Source organism: Trachemys scripta, chromosome 3, assembly GCF_013100865.1.
Source record: "Trachemys scripta elegans isolate TJP31775 chromosome 3, CAS_Tse_1.0, whole genome shotgun sequence".
Lineage (NCBI taxonomy): Eukaryota > Metazoa > Chordata > Testudines > Emydidae > Trachemys > Trachemys scripta.
The window spans coordinates 60,771,914-60,798,517 of record NC_048300.1 but is presented as its reverse complement, the minus strand read 5'-3'; the positions used below and the strand labels follow the sequence as shown (position 1 = coordinate 60,798,517).

At 50.9% G+C, this 26,604-nt stretch overlaps 1 protein-coding gene across 6 annotated transcripts; it reads left to right on the top strand.

Moving 5' to 3' along the window:
• Positions 1–1,676: 1,676 nt before the first annotated feature.
• Positions 1,677–26,366, top strand: VEGFA (vascular endothelial growth factor A). Of its 6 annotated transcripts, none has more exons than XM_034764858.1 (8): positions 1,677–2,665; positions 9,235–9,286; positions 14,416–14,612; positions 16,690–16,766; positions 17,250–17,282; positions 20,419–20,472; positions 21,625–21,756; positions 24,041–26,366. In XM_034764858.1, exons 1-8 carry the CDS (start codon positions 2,600–2,602, stop codon positions 24,060–24,062), a joined length of 633 nt encoding a protein of 210 aa, XP_034620749.1. In that variant the 5' UTR covers positions 1,677–2,599; the 3' UTR covers positions 24,063–26,366. The 6 variants fall into 6 exon arrangements, with proteins under 6 accessions (XP_034620749.1, XP_034620748.1, XP_034620750.1 ...); XM_034764857.1 differs by having other exon boundaries at positions 20,419–20,490; XM_034764859.1 differs by lacking the exon at positions 20,419–20,472.
• Positions 26,367–26,604: the final 238 nt, after the last annotated feature.

Here is a 26,604-nt window from a genome sequence, read left to right as displayed (position 1 = left end):
TGCGTAGGCCTTGTCAATTTCACCCAGACACAGGATTGTTAAAGTTATGGATTATTTGATTCATAACAACATTCATTCATAAAAAAAACTAATTAAAAAAAGTCTGTTGGACTTTACACGGAATAAAGAAAACTGTGCAATTCTCCCTCCCCATAGGCCCAGCTGTCTGCTGCCCATGGAGAGTGATGCAGGGGCCAGGACAGGAGGATTGGACTGCATATAGGGATCTGCACAAAACACTGTTGGAAAAGGTCCAGAATGTGGGACCTTTTATTTTAGCTTTATTTAGAGAAATATCCTACCCCCTTCCTGTGCGCCTATCAGCCCTGAGGCAATTTTTGGCAGTGACATTTAAAGGAAAGTCCAGTAATTTGCAATTTGCTGCCTCAGAAGGAGTCTTTGTAACAATTAGAAAAAAGGAGGGAGTCTTTTGCAATGTTTGAACAACCCTCCTGCCCTGTTGCAAGCAGGACCACGGACCCTCCTCAGGCTTCTACAAAGCTCTGACCTCTCCCCTCTGCTGCAAATCCTGCAGTGCACACAAGGAGCCCACCACTGCAGTTGCTGGAAGTGAGTCAGTCCTTACTCAGGCCAAGTCCTAGACCGGATCAGCAAGACTGAGCCCCCCCCCCCCCCCCCATTGGCGAATGCTGCATCAGATGGCAACACAAAAGGGATTCCAAGATAAGCCAACAGAAAGAAGAGCAAATCGAAGAACCACGAAGGGAAATAAAATGATTTTTGTGTGTGTGTTTTCCTCCACCAGCAGGTGCCTCTATAGAGTCAATGCTTCTCTGTATCATCGCAGGCCTAGTGGCACTGTGCTGGAAATAAACTGCTTTCTAATGAGAATATGCCCTTCCCCATTTCCACCCCCTTCCCCTTTCAGCACTCTGTGGTGAACTCAAGGAATTTGCCCAGGTTGAACGTGCAATCTACCCGATGGCCAGGAGGCAGGAGATCTCTCTCTCTATTTTAACACATGTAAATTATTGCAAGAAAAAGGAAGGGATAAAAACAGTATTCTCCAAAGGATGAAATATTGTGGGTGGCAGGAGTGAAGGATCTTGATTGGGGAATGTGTGTGGGGTCCACATTTCGTCTGCACAGATTTTTAACCCCCGGGAAGCCGATTGAGGTTTGTCTGACAGAATGGTCCCCACAGCACACCAGTGTGCACCCACAGGTCCTTTGAGCTGACACGAAAGCACACAGGCTGGAGGGAAGTCAAACATACACAGGAGGAGCGAATGCTCCCTTACCTAGGTGCTAAGAGATCATAGGATGTTGGGGTCAGAGGTCCTTTGGGATTAGCGGGTGAGGATATAGCTCCCCCCCACCCCCATGCCTTTTGCTTTGGTTTGGAGCAAGCCCCATTCACAAGGTGAATTCTGGTTTTTTGAACACGTGCCCACAGGGGCTGGCAAAAGGGGGAACACAATCGTGACTTGTGGGGGGGGGAAGTGAAAGAGGCTGGGGGCACTGGAGCGGATCCCCAGTTCCTCTGGCTGCAAGCAATTGCCAGCACCACACGACTCTGCGGAGAGCGTTCGGAAGGAGCAGGCTGTGTGCGAATTGGAACCTCGCCCCCCCCCCCGGCAGAATTTGGCCCCCCTGCCAGAGGAGGGAGGGGAGAGGGTGGAGCTGGGCGGGGCTTAGTAAGCTCTTTGAGTCAGGAGCGGAGCTGGCCGAGCAGTGCAGTTGCAGAGGGAGGGCGAAGCGAGGCAGGGAGAGAAAGAGAGCGCTGGGCTGTGGCTCTTGCCTGACGTTCACGAGCGAGCGACAGCAAAGTGCAGCCAGACTCTCCGCCACGAAAGGCGAGCGAGCGAGCCAGAGCCGCACAGGAGGGAGCAGAGCAGACTAGGAGGAGCAGCTCTCCCTGTGCGCTGGGATTTGTTATTAATTATTATTTTTACCCAATCATTAATTTATTCCCCCCCGCCCCCACTCTTACCGGCTTGGATTTTCCCTCCACTCCCCGGCCAGTTTGGATTTTGAAAGCGGTGGAAAGAAGGAAAGGGATCCGATCCCCACCCCCGATCCCTCCCAGCTGCAGGAGAGCAGAACCGGGCTGAGACAGGGATCCAAAGCGGGGATCAGCCCCCCTCCCCTGAAAGGAAACTCCAGTTTGGGAGCAGCCGCAGGAAACCAACCCGAAGACTGGAAAATGCATTGAAACTTTCGGGCAAACTTTTTTTGTGTGCGCGCGCGTGGGTTTTTCTTACCTCTCCGAGGGGAAATCTGTTACAAATCGGTGCCGTTTGGAGCGTGGATTGTCCCCCCGGGGGTCGGATCGGAACCGGGCCGGACGGAGAAGGCTGAGCTTTGTGCAGGGAACAAGAGAGAGGGAGAGAGAGAGAGGGAAGAAAAGGGGGGGTGTCTGTTCCTTTGGCGGTTAGAGAGCCGGGCTCATGGAGGGGTGAAACCCGAGACTGAAGAGTTCCCCCCTGGCCGCAAGCTTTGCAGAAATCGCCCAGGGGAGCGGCTCCAGGAGAGGGAGGACGAGGGCACGGAGGAGTAGAGAGAAAGGGAAGGAGACAGGCGGCCAGAGAGAGACATCAAAAGCTCAGCAAGCCACCCCCGACCTGCTCCAGGAATCATGAACTTTCTGTTCACTTGGATCCACTGGGGGCTGGCGGCGCTGCTCTATCTCCACAACGCCAAGGTAAGGGGGGTGGGGGGGCTTTGTGTGTGTGTGTGTGTCTGTGTGTGTGAGTGTAGGGGGCGCCTTCCCCCTGTCCGGCGTGGTCTTCCTCCCCCCCTCCCCGCCCCCCCTGCCTGCGACTGCCACCGACTGTGCCTCGAGGCTGGGAACTCCTGGATGCCCGTGGGGAGAGCGAGCACCCCTTGCCTGCCCCGCGCCCAGGCTAGGGGCATGGAAGTCACATATGCAGCTGTCTCTGCGTGCGTGTGCAAGGGCACGACTGTGTGTGCGGTGCCGTGCATCTCCTATAGAAGTAGCCCCAGACGCCGCACGCCCTCAGATAAACACCGAGAAAGGTGCGTGAGCTACAGTGAACACACACAGACAGATGCACTTTGAGTGTAATGGCCAGCAGGCACCCTTGTACTTGGGGAGAGAGATCCGGGATTTTATGAGTTCCTGGAGGAGTCCTGGTTTCCCACTCGCTGTTCAGCCCGTCCCCACTCTCCTCTTCCTCCTGGGAATGGGACGGATCTGTTGCCCGTGGAGTTTCGTAGAAGTTGGGAGCCTTATTTGAAATCCAAAGGCGGACATGATCCCCGTGCTTGGCCCCGTCATCGCTTCCCGGGCATGTAAGCGGCACGCTGACTTCTTGCATCAGCTTCTGGGAGCACCGTGCCTGGGCTGTAAGCCTCGTCCTCTGTCTCCTGACATTGCAAAGGGCTGTTTTGCCCTATTTGTTCTTTAGTTAGATCTCTCGGGCATGTTACTGCCTGGCGCTCCGAGAACAAATAGAGATCAAAGGGGACAGAATGGATTCTGTATTTCATCCAGACTGATTTGCAAAATACATGTCCCCGCTGAGATTTCAGAACTCCGATTTCCCCCTTCTCTCCCTAGCCTCCCTAGCATTCCCAAGGATCCGAAATCGGTTTGGCCTCCTTAAAAAATACACCTCTTTGTACAAACCTGTCTCTTTTTAAGGGAGTCAAGGGGGATGTGTTGCCAAGAGATTTTAAACGGGTTAGATTGAGCGTCCAGGTGACTGTGGTGTACATTGGCTAGGTGGGCATATATTATAATTGGAGGGATAAGAATAAGTTAGTTTTCTTCTGCCATTTGTCTTCAGGAATTTGGGGAGGCCATCACTGAGGGCCAGGCCCTCCAGTGTGAAAATAAATCTAATTTGTAAACTAACCTGCTGTTCACATTGTTTGCTCCGCACTGACACTAGAAGGTAACTCCTCAATTAGAAGCCATTTCAGATGTAACTAAAGTCTGGCAGGCATCACACGCTTTGTTGCTAGCCTGTTATATTGCCACTTTCTTAGTGACAGCAGCAAATTAGCCTGCACTTGATAGAAAACCAGGCTTCTCTCCTATTGGAGAGTGTCATGTGTTAAGTTATGGTGATATCACTGGCCTGTCCTTGGCTTGTCTCATGTTAAGGTGGTTTAAAAAAAAACAGCAACCAAAAAACTTTGAAACCGGCAGATAGGACAGAACACAAGTCTGGCCGTTTTCAGAACACAGTGCAAAAAGCCTTCTGCAAAAGTCTCTCCTCACCAGTGGAGGATAATGACAAGGAACGAAGGAGACAGAGGGAAAAGGTAGGAATAAATAAGGAGGAATAACAGAGTGGCAGGGAAGAGGCATCCCTGCCTCACAGAGTGTTGTGAGGATTAAGGCATTAAAGATTGTGAGATGCTCCTCCGATAGTACAGAGATGGGGGCCAGATAAGTGCCTAGACAGACAGACCGCCAGGTTCCTGCAGACAGATGTGAGTTCTGCCCTTATTTGTATGTTGGTCGCCTAGATACTATGGTGGTGGGAACATTAGAAATACTGGTGCTAGACAGATCTCACGTAGGCAGCATGGCGATGACCGTGGGCATGTCATAAAACATGACTCTTTGTGTTGGGACCCGAGGTTCGCGCTTTGATGATAATATTTTACCTCCACTGTTTATCAAGCAGTGGTGCTGAATAAACTTATCTGCCTAGCCAGACACGCTGGGGAGAATTAAATAAAGCTCTGGCCCAGGTCTCATGGGAAAAGCAAGGTACAGGTAATGCAATGCTGCTTTAATAAATGCAGAGGAGAGGGGCTGGTATTACAATGCCGCTTTAGTAAAGGCAGAGTTATAATTACTCATTGTTGAGGCTGTTACTATTATTATCACTACTTGCTGGGAGGCTGGGACAGTGGGAAATTGTGAGTTGGTGGCCTGGGATGGGCGATGCTGCTGCAGGTATTCCGGTCTACTTGTGGGGAGTATCCTTTGTAATGAGGGGGAGGGTGGAAGGAGAATGCAGTTAGAATACCACCCTTCCCAAATGTTAGCCAGCCCTGCCCTGCCACCCTGTCCTCACTCCTCTCAGGGTCAGGTGGGGCTGTGGGTTTGGGGAGAGGGTAAGTTGACTTTCCCACAGCCCCTTTTCCCTAGAAAACAAGGAAGCACAGGCCGGCCCCATCATTTTTTTGTTTGTTGGGTTTGATTCTAAACTGCAGCCTCCTAGGAGTGACCCCAGGGTGAGACTATCCTGGGAGCCCGAACTCTTCCCTTCCTGCCGTGGAATGTGGAGAGATTTGGGTACACCAGCTGTATTGCCATAGGGATCCGGCAGTGATCAGACACTGAGGGAGGGAGGGAAAGAGAGTCTGTGACTAGACTGTTAATGATCTCACACCCACCAGGCTCCTGCTTTTGGTGTGTCTATGAGCCAGGCCACATTGGAAACGACAGGAGAACTAACTTCCCCAGCCTCTTCCACGCTGAGTAGACAAGCCACAGCGGGTCACCTTCCCCAAAGTTGCTTCTCGCTCTTGCTCTGAGAACAAACTAACAGGAGCAGGTCTTGGGAGCAAAAAGGGGGATTCTGCACTGTCATCCCAGAGGATCTCTAATTCTTGGACAAACCTAGATTCTCTTGCCCCATTCTACTCTGTCTCACAGGTCCCCATGCTGTCTGCCAGCGGCTTGCAGGATTACTGACCTCTCTCTGCATGTACAATGGGGAAAGGTTGCAGTAAAGCCTCCTCCTTGCGTAGAAACCTCTGAGAAGAATTTCTAGCGCCTAAGACTGAAAGTGCCTTAACTCCCGTCCCAGAGTCCCTCCCAAAGTGGCTGGATTGTTTGTTCCAGCCCCAAACAGTTACAAAGCTCTTTTAATGAGCCTGCAGAGATTAGGGGGAGGGGAAGGAAGAGAAGGGTTGTGGTGGGGGGGAACGATTGAATTAACCTTTTCTCTTCCTCAAGAGAATAACTTGCTTCGCATTAGAACTGGATCCCTCAGTCAATCAGACAAGGGACAGAGAAGGTGCAGATACAGACAGGGTGAGTCAGGAGCTGACTGTGTTGGGGAGTGTTTATCTGATTTCAAACCACAAATTCCCAACAACCTGCAAAGAGCACAGAGCACAAAAGAAGCTTCTTCTTGTACAGCCCCTACCCCAAGGCGATTTACCTGCCACTAGCTCGGGGACTGCATCCATGCCATAGAAAAACATGGAAAGCAATCGTATTACGGAAGTGATGAGTAGTTCCAAAAGCCAGTAGAGGAGAGAGAGTCCAGGCAGCATGACCTTCAGGCTCCCACCGAAGGGCACTGGGCCTTGTTGTCCCCTGAAGGGCTCTTCCGTTTTTGTTTTTCAGTTGCCCCTTCTGTGATACATAGCTGCCTGGTCTAATGTGAGGCAAGGTCCCTTCCATCCAAGTAATGCTGCCTTAACAGACAGGCTCCGTGGGTACCAGTGATTGGAAAGGGAAAAGGAGTGAGAGAAATATGCTAGTGGAGCAGGGCCTCTAGGGAGACCTTGTATTATTAATAATTCCAGAAGCCTGCTGTGAAATCGCCTTCTTTTCGGGCCAGTTGGGAGTCAGGAATGGCATGAGGGGTTGATTTCAGGCAGGCACCGCAATCCAGTTCAGGTGACTTCCCAGACTGTTGTATGACTTTTAACACGCTTGCAGACTTTGTTAGCTAGCAGTTTGCACACACACTCACACATCTTGATAGCAGTAAAATCACGGGTTAGAGTTTGGTTACTTCCTAGAATGGGTTCTAGCTGCTGCGCCAGGTGCTGGTTGTGAGACGGTGGGTTCTGCTGAAGAACGAGGTATGGGCTGGGTTGCAGGTGAGGAGTGAAAATGAGCTGCTTACACCTGTTTCCTGACACCTGCCGGCAACGTGGGGGGCACGTGGCAGGGGAGGCTAGTGGCCCCAGAAAGCGAGTAGGCACAGCTGAGCTGTAAAGATGTCTCCAAGCCAGTTCTCAGTAGCGGGCAATGGTCATGCTGTGCCTGACTCAGAGCCCTACCCTAACAGTACTTTTGGGCCTTGTAGATTGAACAGACTGATCTGGTTGGTGATTTCCTTCCTTCGCTAGGGCACAGCTGATGCTTTTCTGTCCCTTTTGGCCCTTGGTCTTCAGGCTTGGGCTGGTTCTGGAGGGCTGCTGCAACCTCTTCCTCCTCCATTTTGTTTGTGCTGTTGCAGTGACCTTCACCCTTCAGGAATGAAAGTGTTCCTGGGAGTCCTCTTTTAAAGCTGATATCACAGCCCTAACACAGAGTGAGGGCAGTTAGCTTCTCTTCCCATGGGGAATAGGCCCTTAACTGGATGACTGAAGGTTGGATTTGCATGTTATACCTAGGGCCAGGAGCTTATGTGCTTCAGTGGCATTGGGAAGCAGATCAGGGGAACCTTAACTAGAGGGAACTATACACCGGCCGTGGGGAATAATTGGGAGAGGGGTTTCTTCTCCTGCTCTGGAAGCTCCATCTCCTCCCTCCTCTTAAAGCTGGTGATGCTAGGTTGTGTGTGGGTCTGTGTGGAAGCATATAGGTAGCTGATCTATTTGGCAGGCCTCACACTGTCCTGGGCTGGCTGGCTCCAGTCACGTACCTGGCCATTTGTGAGATGACAGTGATTATTGTTTTAAAAAGCCTAATATGATCAGTGATAAATAATATATTGCATTATATATCATCACTCATCCCAAAGCACTTTAATACAGCTCCTCTGAAATGCAGCTGTCTCTGGGGTGGAGGACATGCAGATGGCAGCACATTGCACAAATAGCGAGTGAGTGGATGGTTTTGGTCAAGGACAGCAGGGTGAAGTCTGCCTTATGGAAAAGGCAATCAGAGCTATAATGCTCACACCGAGCAGACAGGAGATGGGTTTTTAAGGTCTCACCTGAAATTTAAAACAGTTCTCTGATAAAACACAGTAATGCTTTCTCTCCATCTCTCCCTCTGGGTGGGGGGCAGGTTAGTTAATTCCATTAATGCTTGTCAGTTAGTCAGAAGTGTCTCTTGTCATTACAAAAAGAGCAGGAGGGGTGTTTTTTTTTTTTGGTTAGGAAAGTGTGACAGAGGGAGCTGAGGGGCCTAGACTTGGTTCTGCAGCACAGAGGCTCTGGCCCAGATCTGTGGCCCCATTGTACTGTGGTGCGCAATGCCCTTCATGCCGGGGGAGTGGGAGAGAGCAAGGGTAGTTTTGGGCAGTTATTATGTGAGGGAGTGACGTAACAGTTAATCACTCTGACATAAAGCTAAATATCAACACCCAACCGTTGCCACCACTCAGCGGCAAACATGGTAAGAGCAGAGATGACCTTTCAAACCATGAGACTTTTCTCACCCTCCTCCCCCGCCCACATAATGCCAGCTCAAATGATTTACCTTTATAACAGAGACTAATTTAGGAGTGAGAGGGAAGCTAGAAAAAAAAAGGGCTGTTGTCCCTTTAAAAGCAGTACCCAATCCGTCTGCACTTGCTAGCCTGCTTTGTAACCTAGGCCCCTTTTTGAAATACCTTCCACTAACTTTCCTTGGAACATGAACGTGGACAAATCTCCTAGCGTATTTGTCATGTCAGCGTTAGAAGGTCACCAATGTTGTTTTTCTCCCCCGCCCAGATTCCCGCTCTGTTTTTTGACCTTAATAATTCGAAATGCCTTTGAGCAGTTAATTTCTCTGTGTTCTTTTTTAAAGTGATGTTGCATTAAACCAAATCCCCACCCACTCCACTCCACTCCACTCCACTCCCAAGTGCCCTCTCTGGCTCTCTCTCATACACACACTGGGGTGAATTGCCTTTGCCTGGATGCTGTGTCTCTGCCCCACCCCCTTTTAAGCCCAGGCCAAAGGTGTTATTTTTATTTCATTTTCTTCTGCTCTGGAGGAAAGAGAAGACAAAGGTTTCTCTGTGCTTGTCTTGCAGTCACATGGGGCAGGAGGGGGGGGAACACTTCCCCTTAAAGCCGGCAAAAGCCTTTACTAATAACTTCTCCCCGCATGCAACACTTCTCCCTGTAAGGTTGTAACAGGGAAGTCAGACATGCTCCTTTGTGGCGGCTTTATTTTCCAAGGGGAGAAGAGGGTTGGGATGGAACTAGGGGGGCTGGAATGCATCCGAATGCTACAATAATGCTCCGAAACACTGTTGCTTCCAGTGGCATTGTTACCGCAGCATTCTGGAACTTGAGGTTGGAATCCTGGGAAGCGGCTCAGCTCCCTAACCGCCCCTGGGGACAGGATAATGACTTTGTGTTTTGACTAATTTTCTATTATCTTTGCAGTTGTCGCAGGCAGCTCCGACCCTGGGGGATGGGGAGAGGAAACCCAATGAAGGTAAGCGGCTTGCCTCTTTCTTCTCAACAGCTACAGGGCTTACAAGCAATTAGGAAGAGCAGAATCTCTGGGAGGTGGGGAATGGGGTGCTTTGGGGGAGACATTGAGCCAAGCTGCTGGGAAGAACCTGAGGACCAATACTGCCACCTTCTGGAAAGCAGGAGCAAAGTGTGCGGGGGGGGGGGGGGAGAATATGACTTGAAATGTGAGACACCAGATTTAACCCTTTTGTGGCTTCATATTAGTCAGAACTGCTCTTTAATTTGGAAAGCTGTTTTGTGAAACAGGTGGGCCTGTCTGAAGAGCAGGCTTTTCTCTTCCTTCATCTTTTCTGGAGAGATAGAGGGACACAGGCTGTATCAATCCAATGGAAGATATTGCAGAGATCCTTATGAACCCATTGCCCATTTCCCAGAATGCCGGGGGAAAAAACAATTTACCAGAAGCTGAGTGGCTATGAGTAGTTCCCTAATGTCACAGGAAGGAGTTTGTCATTTTTGCTGCCTGCCTCCCTCTCCTCTTTCCCATGCGCACTCCCTGTGCCCTGCTCAGTGATAAGATCTGATCATCAGACAAAGAACCAATCAGCACCTGGATCTTCCTGAGCCAGTCAGATAGCTCATCTTAAAAAAAAAAAAAGAAGAAGAAGAAGCCAGGGCTAATTTTCCAGACTCTCAGCCAGAACTCTTGGAAGGAGGAGAGGGTTGCACTATATAGTGACAGACCTGAAGCACATTCCCTTTTGCTCTGTTTGAGGTAGCAGGCCTAGAGAGTGTATTAGTTGGTACCATAGCCCAGTTGATTTGATTCAGTTCATTGCTGGCAGTCTAGTACCTATGGGGATACCAGATGAAAAGGAAGTGAGACCTTGGTGCTTCTCAAGTCATTGCTATCTCAAATAACGCTAGCTGCTCAAAGACTATAATGGGTAGTAAATCAGGTGTTTGGATGGAGGGCTGAATAAATCTGGGTATAGACTAGAACCGCAGTAGGCACCAAGCTATCAGATGGCAAGCCTTGGTAGCCCTCTTCTGACTTGTGGGAACCTGTATATTTTAATGGCTCAGCTTTCTCTCTGTAGTTCTTGATTCAGACTGGGGATTACAGCACTGTGGACTTTGGAGCAGTAGGGTGAGGTGACCTTCTGTGCCACATCTCAGACAGGGTTACCGTTCTTTTCCACCTTCATGCTGGAGAAAGCCACTGTCACGCTGGCAATGGCTATCCACGGCCCCAGCTTGTCTTTATCCTCATCTTGAGTGGCAAGGCCTGGCAGGTTGTGACCCTCGATGTTATTCCCACAGCAGGGCAGCAGGGGGCTCTAGCAGTGCACCTAGGGACTGAACCCCTCCCTGCCACACTCAGTTTCAATTTCAATAACTTTATTGGCATGACAAGCCATAGGAGTGTTGCCAGAGATTTCCAGCAGGCTAGATTTGTTACAAGGTGTCCATTTTGCATTGTCATCCATTTCTGGTTTGCTGGCAGACTGCCCCGTGAACAGTGTGAAAGGCTTATTGACTTCAGAGGAAGCAGGGTTGAGCCCGCTGCGAGGCTTATTTTGGTACCCAGTCCCTCTGCTAGTGGTAGAAACGAGTAGCAGCTAATACCCTGGTCTGTGCCCCCTATGTGCTCCCATCCATCTTACTGGTGAGAGGAGGAGTTGAACGGTGCCCGTTGTCCTGGAGGGTTCTTAATTTCCACCCACTCCTGGTTCCACATCACAAGAATGGCGATGGGAAGGGAAGAGAGATTGGTCTATTGATTGGAGCAGAGGGATTAAGAATCAGGACTCATAGGTTCTATTCCTGGTTTTGCGATGTAAATATGTCTATGGTTAGCTCAGGGTAGTAGAAATCAGGAGTCATGGGTTATCTTCCTGGCTCGGCTTCTAATTTGCTCCGAGACCTTGGGAAGTCAGATCCCATTCCTTCCCCCTTGCTCCCCTCCCCATGCCTCTGTTTCCCCCTCTGTGAAATGGGGTGATAATACTCAGCTACTCCACAAGGGAGTCATACAGCTTCATGCTTTATAAAGGTCCTGGGACGAAAGGTCATTTTGTTTCTGTGGCCTCTTCACTGACCCACCCGCTTCAGCCAGGATTACATTTGGGATGGACTTGATCCAATTTGGGGACTATTTGTAATTGTAGACCTAGCCCCCCTGCTGCTCAGAGATCCTTCCATGTGGTTTTGTGGCACAGGCCGTTGTAGAGAAGCCAGACAAACACTCTTTGTTTGCTCCACGAGAAAAGATTTTTCTGGTATAAATAAAGGAAACCACCAGCTCTTGTGATTGCGCTTTTTATTTTTAAAAGAACAGTATGTATATATAGCTGCTCAGCCAGTGATGGGCACAGCAGTGAACCAATCACAGACCCATTCTGTGAGCACCACCCTCTTTTCTAGCATGGTGTCTCTCCACCACTCAGCTCCAAATTTGGGCTTGATCCTGCTAAGTACTGAGCACCTTAAACTCAAATAAATCAATGCATCTGGTGAGATCTGCCCCTTTGTGGGCAGAACATTCTGATTTAAATTTGGGTACAGATTCCCCTCCCCCTCTTCAGAAGCTGACACATGGTCCTGAAAATAATCTTTCATATTCAAACACAAAAAAACAGCAGCAAGTAAAGGCTGCGGCTTCTACTGGAGATTTCCTATGGGGACATTCTGGGTTTGGCAGCATGAATCCCCGGCACTATGGTCAGGGCACTGCTGAACGTGTAAGGACTGGAGACTGTACAAATGAAACAAAAGACTCTGCAAAGGAAACTGCACATGCAGTTTTGAAACCAAACTATAGACCACAGTCACTGGCATGATTCAGCTGCTTGGTGCTGTTCTGGCAAAGCAATGTATTTGGAATCCACCAATAAATCTGGCCTTAGAAATGGAATCGCCTTCCTTATGTTGCTAATCACCCCTTAGGTTATAAAAAAAAATAATGAATTTTTAAAAGCCAAATGTATTTTTTCACCATTTATGTAGTTGGTTTTCCCTTCTGACACACTCAGTTTGGACAATGGAATCAGGCTGGTCAGTTTCACTTTAGTTTCTAGTCAGTTTCAGTTTCTGCCTGTCATGACTAGACTAGCACATGTAGTAGTGTTTAGTTTGCACATGTAGGGATTCCACCCCTGCATGGATCCATCCGCATTTTTATCCCAGACTTATTTGTATTGCGACAGTTCCCAGATCCTTAACACTGGGAGGGTGTGAATAATCAGCAGTGCACCTCCATGGCTGTCTCTGGACCTGTGTAATTTCCCACGGGCTAAATTGTTTAAATCTACTGTATAGAGGTAGTCTCTTTTAAGGTTAAGGTCACCCTGAAGGGGAACAAGAAGAAGGAGGTGACACAGACAAGACAGGGAAGGAGATGAGAGGCAGGCTTGCAGAGGAGAGGGGGAATGACTCTTCTGGAGGAAGAATGCTAGCAACCAGTCCCTGTCTTGCAAGTCACATTTCCCTTCCCTGAGCCACTTTCCCTTTTTAATAGGTGCTTGTGCTCTCTGACACTTTCAATTCCCAAACAGATGCTCCTCCCCCTCGCACCCGCTGCCGGTAATACTGTGACACTGTCAGCTCTGCATGACCTAGAATTAACTTTCAACAATTAACTGTGGGCCCTGAGCTCAGAGCCCTGCAGCTTTTGTATTTTTGTGGCAAAGTAACCTTTATGCTAGTTTGTCACAGGTTCAGGGCGCTCCAGAAACGCTTAGTAGAGACCATTTTTTCCATGATGCAAGCAGTTTGTGCTTATCACATGGGGTTATCGACCTCACCATTACAGGACTGTGTGCATACAGTGCAGGCGTGTCATTCTAATGTGGAGCAGCACAGGCCAGCCACCGTCTCCCTATGCATACACTCTCCCTCTGCTCTTTGAAACTTCCTCTCTAGAACGCATGCTGGACTGTAGGGTGCCGTGCATTTGCTATCCGCAGAACAGGGCTTTGTCTGTGTATTCATCTATCACCTCTTTAAATCTCTCCACCCCTTGCCCAAGCAGTGAGATGAATCTTTGGCACCAGACTCGGAAACACTTGTGAAATCAGAGAGGGTCCCAGCACCTGATATTTAGTTTGCTTGGGTACTCAGAGTGAAAGGGAGGAAGTAAAGGCAGGTCTGCACCCCACTCCGTCTCATTCTAGTATGTGGCCCAGTTATTACCCTGGATGCTGAGAGGTGGCTTTGATTCCTCCACTCCTCTGACCCTGGATTTCCTGGGCTGAGAAACCGTGGTTTGGCTGAGAGAATCCGGGGAATTAGGGACTGATCCTCTGGCAAATGTCGTTAACAGGCAGTGTAGTGCTGCAGAAGGTGGCATATTGGAATGGATGCTCTGGATCTGACAGGCAGGCTCTGGGTGGGTGGACAGGAAAGTAGAATGGGGGAGGGACAGCATGGAAGAGTGGGAATGCACTTTTAATGATTCAAACCCATTCTCCTTCACCCCAAGAGCGCTTCTGTTCCCAAAGATCAGCAGTGGTGGAGTCTGTCCCCTCTGTCCTGACCTTTTGGGAGTCACTTCCCACTTTAGATTATGGCATTCCCCATGTCCATTGGATGAGATGGCATTCCCCATGTCCATTGGATGAGAATTTGACACTTTGAATGGGGTGAAAGATAAATCCTACTAATGACTCACCCCCACCCAAAACCATCCGTGTCAGCGTCAGGTGCTTTTTGGCTGAGCTAAGGCATTTAGTGGCAGGGAGTCCGATGGAGTGTGTCAGATAACAGGGGTAGGAAGGCAGGTAGAGGAGGCATCGGGGCCAGGTGACTTAGATCAGCCTAGACAGTTATCTTCCCACTTCCATCCTTCCTCTGCTACCCAGAAGCAGCAGCTAATTCAGGCAAGAGCCCCCCTTCCCCTAAGGAGTTAACAGGATATCTGGGAAGTTAATTTGCACCAATGGGGGCCCCCTCAGCTTGGTGGGGTGAAGATGAGGGACTCTGTACTGCAGAGGCAGATCAGGGCAGCAGGGCCCCCAACATAGGGCAGAGGGATCAGTAATTGCAACTGTTTGTCTCATTTTAAGGGGAAGGTGTGAGTGTTCCCAGGCCGAGCTGCTGTTAATTCATTCCCTCTCTTTCTCTCCTTCCCTCCCTCCCACCTCATAGTTATCAGGTTCCTGGAGGTCTATGAGCGCAGCTTCTGCAGGACGATTGAGACCCTGGTGGACATTTTCCAGGAGTATCCCGATGAGGTGGAGTACATCTTCAAGCCGTCCTGCGTACCCCTGCTGAGGTGTGCAGGCTGCTGTGGTGACGAGGGCCTAGAATGCGTCCCCATGGAGGTGCACAACGTCACCATGGAGGTGAGGACATGGCTGGAGAATGGGGATGGCCGAGGGGATGATGCCTCCTGCCCTCGGTCATCCCCTTTGTCACTGTAACTTGCTCACTCTGAGGCAGCCAAGGAGAAGAAGGAGGGAGACTTCTACAGAGAAGGCAGATGGGCCTCCTCTGGAGTCTTAGGGAGGGGAAAGGGGGGTGGTCAAGTCTCACTTCTAGCCATAGGCTGGTGTGATGAGACATTGCTTTGGGGGTCTGATCTCCAATGGCTGCACCAAGTGGATTTAACAGGAGTTGCTTCCATTTACGGTTAAGGGGAGAATCCATTTTCTGGGTCAGTGGAGTTAACTCGCTAACCACAGACAGAGAAGCTGCATTATAAAGGGAGCACTTCTAATGACTTCCCGGTGTTATCTCGGAGGCTGGGTAGGGAATCTTCCCAGCCCCTTGTTCCACATTAACTCTTGCTCTGGTACTTGTATCAGGCAGCACGTGCTCCTGTGGCGGCTGAGTGTAGTGTAAAAGAGGATGCCCTCTCTGAACTCTCCCCTGGAGGGCATGTCAGGTCAGCCTTTACCAGCAGAGCTGGGGATTTGGGCCATTAGCTCCAATGGCCCAGCAGGGGTGGGAAGGGGCTCTAAGAAATGCAACTGCTGCAGTGTCAAGTGGAAAAGTCTCTGTGCCTTTCTCGCTTTTGTTCTGAAACTGCTGAATTCAGTGCTCAGGAAAGTCCGAGGTTGGCGAAGGCCAGGCGTACTGGCAAGAGGCTCTCTGTGAAAGCGTTTCCCATATAGATCAGCCACTGTAGCTCCACACTGGCCGGGTTCCCGCCTCTCACCCCCACAGCAATGCTGATGCCCCTGAGCCTGACCAGCACTACCCCTGCTATTCCAATCCTGGGTTCCCCATACACAGTTCCTCACTCCTGACCTGCAGCCTCCTCCCACCCCCGTTCCAGCCCGGGGCCCCTCAAGCAGAGACTGTAAATATTGCAGTGGCTTTGTGGTATGGACAAGAGACCACATGGGACTATGTTGACACTAAACACACTCCTGAGCCAAATTTGACTTTGTGTGTTGAGAACCTTGCAGTATTATTTATATTGCAGCAGCAGCTCAGGCTCCGATCAGCATCGGGGACCCATTATGCAAGGTGCTGTAAATAGGGACGCATTTCTTCCTGCCCCTTCACACTGGACTCACCGTAGCTGGCCGGTGTGCACATGCACTGGGAGCAGGAGCACAGCAGCAGATCTCTGCTGGAAGCACCAGTGCTAGCGTCCCAGCTGGGTTCAGAGACCGCCGTGATGAGTGCAATATAAATACAGAGGGTCTGATCCGTGGCTTAAGTAACTTTGCTGGAGCTGCACTGATTGACACCAGCTGAAGAGCTGGCCCTACAGGGATGATTCCAGTGCTGAGTGCAGGAATCGTGGCTCTGCAGCACTGAATGGTTCCCATGTCTTGCTACGCAGCGGCTTTCATTCTGCATGAGCGGCCTGGGCGACTCGGGGGATCAAGAGTTTGCTCCCAGAGCCTTACACCTGGAAAGCACCAGTTTGAATCCAGGATGGGGCAGGTGATCAGGAGTGGGCTGTGGAATCTTGGTTTAAATGCCACTCGTGTTGGTAGGGACTGAAGTTCGTCTCCAGTTGAGGGCAGTTTTGTGGCTGCTGTGAAATCAGCTGTTCTCTTGTCAGTCTTAGAGGGGCCTGGTACTGATGAAGCAAGTGTCGGCCTTTAGAAATGTCACTAGGGAGGAAGTCTGTGGACAGGGCAGCATGGGGGAAGCTTGCACAGCTGCCCTTGCTCCTGTACCAGTGTCCAGGGCTGTCACTCTGCACTTGTCACCAGCACCAGCTCCACTTCACATCTGAAAAAATAAAGCCCTAGGCTGAGCTTGGTGCTGCTTCCTGCCAGGCGTGCAAAGGGCTCCACTGACCATGGGGATGCGCCTGGAAGTACCACTAGGAGCTCTGGTGCCCTCCTCAGAGAGACAGTGGGGGCTGGGAATGTTTCTTCTGTCTGTGCTCCTCGGCAGAGATGCCGATCAGCCCCAACTGGCCCATGATTGTGACTCTCTCTGTGTCTTTCCTTCCAGATAATGAGAATTAAACCCCATCAGAGTCAGCACATAGTGCACATGAGCTTCTTACAGCACAGTAAATGTGAATGCAGGTGAGGATGGAGCCACGCTGGGGATCTCCAGGGCGCCAGCTGCCCTCAGAATGCACCTGCCCATGGGGAGCTGGCCTTTCCTTTTTACTGGCATTGGGGGTTAGGGACCCTGGCCTGAGACTGCAGGTCTGCTCCAAGCTGGTTCACAGAGGGGCTGGGGAGCAAAGGGTCCTTCGCTGGTGACGTCACCACCTTTCTAGAGGCTGCCGGGGGGTTGGAGGAGAGTACGGGGAGGGCTGATGATAACCCTTGTCCCGTGGAGCCCCTTGGCTGCCAACGGGTTGCAAAAGGAGGACAAACCCCTCCAGGGAGGTCACTCAGCCAGTCGGGATAGATGGGGCCTATGTGCAAAGTGCCCAGGGCACAGCGGTGGGATTGCTATCCCTGGGGATGGGGGGGCTGGGATGGTGAAGGGGAGGACAGTAGAGTAAGGGCTTGCCATTGGCTCCCTTCTAAGCCAGCATTTGTTCTCTTGCCCCGCAGACCAAAGAAAGACGTCAAAGCTAAACAAGAAAAGTAAGTGACGAGCCTTTTCCTCCTTTTCCTTCTGGTGGTTGGCTGGTGGTTTATTTCCCCCTCTTTGCTCCTTTGACAGCAGGAGATGCTCAGATCTAGGCGTTGTTTCTTTCATAAGCAAGTGGTGCTGTTAGGAGGTTATACCCTGAATCCATTCCGGAAGAGCACAGAAATCCAGTTCCGAGGGTTCTTCCGTCTTATTCTGGACTGCAGGAGTCTGCTCCCTGCCTGACCCCACATGACAGTGGCTCCCTGACACATTACATAAAGTGTCAGAGAAATCTTGGAATGGAGTTCGGTGCCATTCAGGAATGGATTCTGGTGCAGCACCCGGGTGTTGCTGTGGTCACTGGCAATCGCTGCCTTTCTTTTTCCCCGCTGTTTTGGTGAGAGCTTGCTGGCTTCTTTCGCATCAGCTTGCGCAGAGACTCTTTCAGCAGCCAGACTATCCATCTCAGCTTTGGTTCCTGGCAGGGCCTCTCTCTCTGAACAAGAGCCGTGCTTGGCATCAGGAAGAGGTTGCACTCGAGGCCCGGTGGAGGCAAGGCGAACACTATATGGGGCTGGACACTGCTCATTGAGAGGCGGGTGGGAGAAGGAAAGGAGCCACGTTAGCTCGCCTAGCGGCATGTGTGAACGTTCCCGGCGGAGGCTTTAGCAAGAGGTAGAATCTCGGTCAAACTTGTGGATTTGCTCGGGTGACATGGAAGGGGTCAGGGTAGAACTTTTCCAAAAATGGTCACAAAAATTACCCTGGCGCCATCTGCTCACGGCAACGATAACAGAGAGGGAGGAACAAAGGATCCTGCACTCACCCAGCACAAATCAAATCATAAAGAGGAAAGTGTGACCCCCTCCCTGGGAGTGGGAGAGCTGGACTGCGCCTGGCTGGGCTAGCGGCTCTGCCCTTTGGATGCACAGTGCCAGCTAGGGAAGTGATGGAGCTGGGGCATGGGGAGATGAGGCAGAAAGAGAGAGAAAGAGAGAGAACGCCCTCCTGGTCAGCTGTGCAGCCAGAGTTGCTTCCCGCCTTCCCTGGAATTCGGCTCATGGTTCCATCAGGCCAACGTCCCCGAGGCTTCAGCCCAAGGCTCCTCCTCTCTGGACTAGTGTGTGCAGTGGTGGATCAGTCTGAGTGACTCTGTGCTTCGAAGGTGTGAGAGAGCTGGGCCGTGTGAGCGCTGGTGCCGTGGGGGGTGGGCGAAGCAGCTGGCCTGTTCCCCTCTGTTTGTGCAACATTCCCTCTCCTCTAACCTGACCCGCAGCACCTCCCCTTCTCTATGCCATTCCTGCACGCTAGCGACAGTTTGGTTTGGGTCGGACTGAAGTCTCTGTTGTGCTTGCTGCTTCCGTCCCCACCTCCACCCACTAAGTACATTTGTCTTTAACGTCTCTCTGTAGTTGGCAAGGCGTGGAAATCTCCCCCAAAGGACATTTCCCTCCCTTCGCCCCCACCCCATAACTCTCCTTGTGTTCCTGGGACGCTCTCTTTGCCTGCAGCTAGGAGAGAGTTTGGAAGGAAATTAATGCTCAGTTGCTGGTGCCAGCAAACAGGCTTGAACAGGGCCCAAGAAACGCCCTGCCAGTTACCCTCAGGGTCCTCCCGCCCCCTCTCCTCGCCCTTCTCCACCCAGCCAAGGTGGACTGAGCCGGGGAAGGGAGGAAGGAGGCAGAGCTGGGGAGGAGGAGGGCTTTGGTGCAAGGGCTCACTCGACTGACAAACCCTGGGACTTTGTCTGCTGTCTCTGTCCCGTGTGTCCCTTGCGCTGGTGCTAGTGCAGCTGGAGAGGGTAGAGCAGGCTGTCCCCCTGCTCTGCCATTGGCAGCCAGATCGGTGCCGGCTCCTCCCAGACCCGCCTGCCAATCAGAAGCGATGGATGGATTTGGAAGAAGAAGGTGTAAAATGAGTCAGTCTCTTGGCTCCGTCCGCTCCTCTCTTGGGCAGCGCTAGGTGGAAGGGGGAGGGGGAGGTTTGAAAACTGCTTGGCTGGCAAAGAGGGGTCTGTTTCCCCTCCCAGGTGTCAGAACTAGGTCAGGCCTCTTCCTCCTTCATGCAGAGCAGGTAGGAAGCTGCCAGTGGGTGGGATCCCTGGAGCTCCCAGCCATGGGCTGACAGTCAGGAGCCAGCCAGCAGCAAGGAGGAGCGAGTGAGTCACTCAGGTTCTGACTCCTCCTGCCCTGCTGCTCACCTGCCTGCAGGAATCACTCACTCGATCTACCCATGCAGCCGCTGCAGCGAAGGGAAACAGGTTGGGTGCCCGATGTGCCACAAGTGAGCGGGCCACTGCCTATGCCAAGCTGCCCCAGGCTGCCACGAGGGCAGTGGGTGCGGGGCAAAGGGCTGGGAGAGCTTTGACCAAACGCTTTCAACTCGTTACCCCTTAGTAGCGAGGCTCCTGTGGCAAAGATTTAACACTTCCCCCCCCCCTCCCTCCTCCCCCCCCCCCCCCCGCCCCCCCCCCACCACGCCCACTCTCCACTCCACTCTCTGTCCCAGCACGTATTAACTCTGGCCCGGCTGGTCACGGCGGTGGAATTCTCTGCAGCACTGACGTTCCCTTTGGAATACTGGCGATGCATCTGGCACATGGGGCAGCGCTGGTGTTGCAGCTTGTCCTGCACACCTGGGCATGTCTGGGCCCAGTGCTTTAGTTTATCAAGAAGGAGGGGAGTCTCTCTGTTCTGGTTTCTTCTTGTCCGTCAGTGACGGACGCTCTGTTGCCGGCCCTCCCAGAGTTTGGGCCACGCTTGCTGAGTCTCTCTGCACCCTTCCCCACCTCCCCACTCCACCGCCCCGCCCGCAAAGCCCTCCTACCCTTGAGGCAGTAGCAGCAGGGCAATAGGATGCTGTTATTGGGACTGGTCCAGGTTGCCTTTGATCTAAAGGCCTCTCTGCCCTGTGGTTGTGGTGGGGAGCATGAGAAGGCCAGTGTGAATGGTGTGATGAGCACATCATCCCAGAGACCAGTTCCCTGGCCCTGCCCCGGGTGTTTCCCCCTCCCCCAAATGGACACACACGGCTGTATTTTTTTCCTTTCCGTTTTCTTCCGTTTTTTTTCTCTCTCTCTCTCTTCCTCTCTCTCTCTCTCTCTCTCTCTCTTTTTTTCTGTTTTTTTTTTTTTGGTTTTTCTTCCAGAAAATCAAAGCGAGGAAAGGGGAAGGGGCAAAAGAGAAAGCGCAAGAAAAGCCGGTACAAACCGCTCAGCTTGTACGTTTGTGTCATGTGCTCATAGACTCTGTCCCAAACCAATCAGCCCGCTTGCAGCACACTCAAAATCTCCCCCCTCGCCTCCGAATCACTGGTTGGCTCCTAGCCCTGCGGGGCAGCACTGGTGGTGGCACAGCTCTGGCACTGGGCAGGGGTAGCGCAGCTCAGGGCAGGTGGCTTTTGCTTGCTTGGCATCTCCTCTCTATGACGAGCGGCTGCAGTCGTTTCCGAGGGCACAGGAATGTGGTGGCCGGGCGGGCTCATTGCGCTGTAATCAAGCCTTATAATGCGCCTGTGCAATCCCCCTTCCCATCTCGGCTTCCGTCCTCCGCCAGTCCCTGCTGCAAGGCGGGCGACAGGAGACTGGCCTCAGCTGTGCATGCGTGTGTGCATGTGCGTGTGTGTCTGATGAAAACACAAGCCTAGAGAAGTGGAAGGCTGGGTATCTTAAGGGGGCTCTCTGCATCTGCTGTATTTGGTGGCTTCTTCCTCTCTCTCTCTCTCTCTCTCTCTCTCTCTCTCTCTCACTCTGGTTCACACAATTCTGCATTGTAAATTCACACCCTTTCTCCTAATAGTCTCTCAGGTGGCAGGTCTGGAGTGGGCTGGGGGCTTAAAGAATGAATTAAATCCCCCAGTGCCCAAGGAAGGACAAGACAAAACTCAACTGTAGCAGCAAGGGGCAGGGGTCTTCTCTGCCCTCACTGCACAGTTGAGCCCTGCCTGCCTCTCCAGGGGAGGAGAGACCACGGGGGTTTAACCGACTACCTGCTGGCCTCTTTGTAGCTTGGACATTCCATTTCAGGGGCCCGTTGCTAACCCAGCTGTAGTCAGGGTGGTTCTCTCACCTCCCTGCCCCCGTGCGGATTGGCCCCAATGCGGGATTGGTGAATACCATGCTGCGAGCCTGTTTTCTGTCTCTTTACGCTAACGCAAGTGGGTGTTGTCGCGACTAGGTTCCGGGCCTGTCGGAGCGCTGCCGTGCGAGTCCGTCAGCCAGTGATGCTCCAATGGGGCCGTGGGGAGCTGCGGGGAGGGGGCTTGGGGTTGCTTGGATGTGTAGGGTGTTGCATGTGTATTTTCTTCCTGCTGAAGCGCTGTAGCTTAGACTTCTTTCCTTTTGCCTTTTTGCAGTCACTGTGAGCCTTGCTCAGAGAGGAGAAAGCACTTGTTTGTACAAGATCCCCAGACCTGTAAATGTTCCTGCAAATTCACAGACTCACGTTGCAAGTCGAGGCAGCTTGAGTTAAACGAGCGCACTTGCAGGTTTGTGTCCTGAAGGATGAAAGAGAAACACACAAAGAGAGAGAAAGAGAGAGAGAGGGAGCTTGCTTCCTGCTGGCTTCTGGCACCAATGCTCTGTGGTCGCTCCTTTCCTCTGTACTAAGGGCCAGGGATCAGAGGGACACCTTGCAATGGGAAGGGGACAGCGTTTACTGTTTGTCTGCTGTGAGCTTCGAATGCGCTGGCAGGGATCGGATGGGACGCTTCAACAGACGGGGCATTTGGGGCCAGTGTACCCACTAGCAGGACACCCTGGTGGATTTTGTGTTGCTGTGTTAAGCAGGGAACGAGCCTGTAACCCCATATATATCCCAGTGTGCATACTGCCCATTGGTTGGTTTAGGAAAGGCACACGGCTCCTCTATCGCACTTTGATTACACTCCCCCTTTTGCATAGACAATATATCCCTTGGTATGTTTGGAGGGTGACTCTTTCACACCCCTCTGGGGAGATGGGAAACAGTCCAGGAAGTCCTCCCTTTCCCCTCCCCCTCCCCCACGCACCCCTAGAGCCGGCAGTTCTCTTTGCCCTCATGCTCCTAAATGCCAGGGAGGGGACTCTTGCCCTGTGGTGTGCACACAGCTCCCTACATGCCCTAACAACGAAATGAGAGCACGTGAGGCTTTGCCACGAGACATGGTATGTGTGGGTCTGTCCATAGTGTACACAAGGCAGGGACACTCTTGCTGGCTGCATGTGTGATGGGACTACAAAGAGACAGTGTGGTTTGTCCAGCCGTTCATCCTGTGTGCGTGTCTTCAGCCTACTTACGTCTTCTCTATCAGTCATAGCTATAGCTGGAGACAGACCTGCATAGAAACGGTGGGCCAGATCCTCAGCTGGTGAAAATCAGTGTCACCTCATTGAATTCAATGGAGCTATGCTGATTGACACCAGCTGAGGAGCCTGCTGCTGTGTGTGAGAGAATCTCTGTATAGATGTGTAAAAGGAACTGCTAAGGACCAGCCTGTGGCTATAAACTCCAGCCTCGATTCACAAAGATTCAGTTCCCGTAAGAGGGTGTCAGGCTGTTTCTGCTGGGGGCGAAGAGGGCAAGCGGCTATGAAAACGAGGGTCCTGCGTGGCCAGCGGCTGGAAGCTGAGGCATCTCGTCCCCTGCCTGGTGGTAGTTTTGTGGTTGATCAGCGTCCGTGTGTTACAGCCATCCCTGGGAGCGAGGTGCTCACACTCCGAAAGCATCGTGCCATCCTGCTTTGTGCCAAACCCCGGGAAGCCCAGACTTCTGGCGCTGCCAGGGCTTGTGAATGCAGAGGAAATTTTGGGGGGAGGAGGGAGGTGTAACCTGAGCGGGAGAGTGATTGGTGCTGTGGGCAGAGCCAAGCCAGCCCTTCTTGAGTTACAGAGAGTGAGACCAGACAGCTCCCTGCCCTTGACCTTTATCTCCCGCCACCTCCTCCCCCCTCCCAGGAGCAGCTGGAAATCATCCCCTCAGAATTCAAGGGTGGGAAATATTCCCAAGTGAAAAAAAAAAAAAAAAAACTTCCTGGCTTGAGGGATTATTAGTCTTTCTTGCCAAGCCCTCCCTGTGGTGGGGTGAGTGGCATGATTAGAGGTTTCCAGAGCTAGTGCATTGGCCGGGAGTGCAGGATGGAGCCATGGGAGCGGGTGATTTAGCTGTTTCCGGATTTAAAGCTGGTTAAGCTGAAGTTCCTCCCTCTCTCCCCGCTGGAGTTTCTGAAGTTGGGCCCTACGGGGCAGGGCCAGCTCTCGTTTCTCCTGCTGCTTCCACAAGCGGCTGTCGCTGTTCTCTGGCACTAACCCCTGCTCGCAGCAGCTAGTGGAATGAGATGCACTTTCCTTTCATCTTCTTGCCTGCATGAGACCGTTTTGGCTGCACTGCTTCCAATGGGAACCACAGGCGGAGTTGGGAGTTGGGGTGGGGGTGTGTGTCTCTGCATGGGTTGGTCAGTCCCTATGCATGAGTTGGTGTGTGAGTGTGAGAAGGGGCAGATGGGAAGCAGGGTGGGTTTGAAGGTTGAGGAGGGAGAAGGGGTGCTTTTCAGCTGTAATTCTGTTCCTAACTCACCCCACAACCTAAGAACCCAGGGGGATGTGATTTGGCTGGGTTGATATTCTCAGTGATTTTTCTCCCTCTTCTAGTACGGGAAGAATCACTACCTGGGTCCCTGCGGTGCCTTCAGCTTGTCCCCGCAGAGCCTCAACACGGTCTTAAACTTGTCAGCACCCTCCCTGCCACACAAATGTAACCTCTTTTCTCTCCTTCCTCCCTCTCCTCCCCAGCAGATGTGAAAAGCCGAGACGGTGAGCAGCGGAGAAGAAGGGGGAACAGCCCTGTTTCTGGAGCTTGATTTCTCGCCTGGATGGAAAAAGAAAGAAAGAAAGAAAAAAACAAACCCTAATCCAAATGAACCCTAAAATGAAGGATCGGTAGAGCACAGCACTTTCAGTACGGACGATGGACTCCGGAAGGAACATTCCCCGAGGCACCCGCCGCACAGGATTCACCTTTGGGTTTTGAACTGTTTTATTTTATTTTTTTTTTCTTTTCATGCTGCTAAATAACAGAGCCAGGAAGACTATAGGGGTGTATTTTATGGGATTCCCATACAGACCTATATGTAGGTATAAATATATATACATACATACATCTATATATGTGTATATATTTTAACCACATCTGTATGTGTGTGTGCGCGCGAGTGTGTACGTACACACACTGAATTTTTTTAACATTGCTAATGTTATTGGTGTCTTCACTGGATATACTCGACTGCTGTGGACACAAGCGGGCTACTTGGGGCATAAGAAACAAGCTGAGACTGGAAAGCGCTGGGTGTAGCCTTCTTAACTCTGACTGACTTGTGCGGCCGCCGCTGTTTCTCTGTTGCGTGGGCTGTTCCACAAACCACCTTCTCTTCCCCGTGCCGGGGAGGAGAGGAACCAGAGAGGAGGGGCAGGGAATTCCAAAGAGCGGTGCCTTGGGGTGTTATGGGTCAAAGGTCAAGGAAACGGATTGGCACGCTGGGCCCTCTGCGTGGTTGAGGATTCTTTTCCCCCTCCTTCCCTCCAACCTTTGCCCTTATTCGTCTCATGACCTGCCTTGCTGGGACACGGGATGTCAGTGTACATTTTGTATTGATTTGACTTGCTGTAGAAACTCTGCTGAGGGTAGAGTCTGGCCTTAAGGATGGTGGGCAGCTGACGCACGAACCGTTCCCCTTGAGAAGGTATCACAAGAAACTCGATTTCTCACCCTGGTGGCTGCAAAACGACAGAGGGGCCTGCAGGGCGCTGAAGCAAGAATGGGGACCCGTGCATAGCCAGACAGCACGGTCTGCTCTCCTCATGCACAGCGCTGCCACTGAAGAGCGTCCAAGATGCGGATTTCTGGAAAGGGATATTAATCAAAAGTATATACACAGTAGGGGTGTGTGTGTATGTGTGTTTGTGTGTCTGTATATCTAATTATCTGTACTTATTATATATATATATATACAGCAAAGATTTTCGAAAGTGCCTAGTGATTTAGGATGCTTTCATTGTTTGAGTGCTTCATATGAGATACCCTAAGGAGGCCTGATTTTTCCCCTTTCTCGAAACACCAGGCCTCTTTAAGGAGGCTCAAGTTGGGTACCCATCACCTCAAATCACTAGTCTCTTTTGAAAATCTTGGCCATCTCTCTCTATATCTGTAATATGCGCCAGTATGCACACACACACACACACACACACTCACACCCCTGCACACCAATGAGTGTTTGTATGTCTATGTGGATATATATAATCGAGTTCTATGATTAAAAAAACAATAATCAAAAGGATACTTGGTTTGTGTCAGAATGCTGCCAGCCACCACCTGCAACTGAACTTTCAACGCCTAATAATGTACCAAATGAAAGCGTCCCAAAAGACAAGACAGTCTAAAACCAGACTCACCACAAGTGACTACTAACCACTACGAATTCCCCAGCCAACTGATGGCTTTCAGGAGGAGGAAAACACGCGGGTGTGTGCCTGCATCCATCATGTATATATTCACGCTGCGTCATGCTTAAGACAGAAGCTTCCGAGGCGGGAAGAGAAAGTGTTTTATATACTTATTTAATATCCCTTTTTAAATTAGAAATTAAACATAATTTAATTAAAGAGTAGGGATTTTTCAGTATTTCTTGTTAATATTTAATTTCAACTATTTATAAACCATACCTCCTTTTTTTTAACTGATTGTGTATAAGTTTAACCCTTTTATGCCCCAACCCATCTCCCCAATTGTTGGCAGACTCAGTAGCATGTTCTAGGTAGTTATTTAATTGAGTTTCTCTAACAGACACCCCTACACATTCCTATTGAGACAAGGGTTAGATATACATCTACATACTATATATATATTTGGCTGTGTGTGTGTATATATATATATATATGTCTATGTATATGTGTGATTCGGATTAAATAGACGCTACGATTTTTTTTATATATGTAAAAAAAAAGGAACAATAGAAAATTCTACATCCTGAATTTCTCCTTTTTTAATTTTAATATTTGTTATCATTTTATTTATTGGTGCTACTGTTTATCTGTAATAATTGCGGGGAAAAAGATATTAACAATACATATTGTGTCTAGTGAATTTTTTCAAGATATTCCGTAGTACATATTTATTTTTAAACAAACCAACACAAAAGTACAGATATATCTTTAAAAACAACTACAACGATGACAAACAAACTTTTTTTTGTATTAAAGAATTTAATTCTGATCTTGATTTTCTTTGGCTTCTCCTTCTGCTTTGCAGCCTGTTGTTCTTCCAGTGTGTAAACAGACCCCCCTCTAGTATTGCCTCAAGGTGA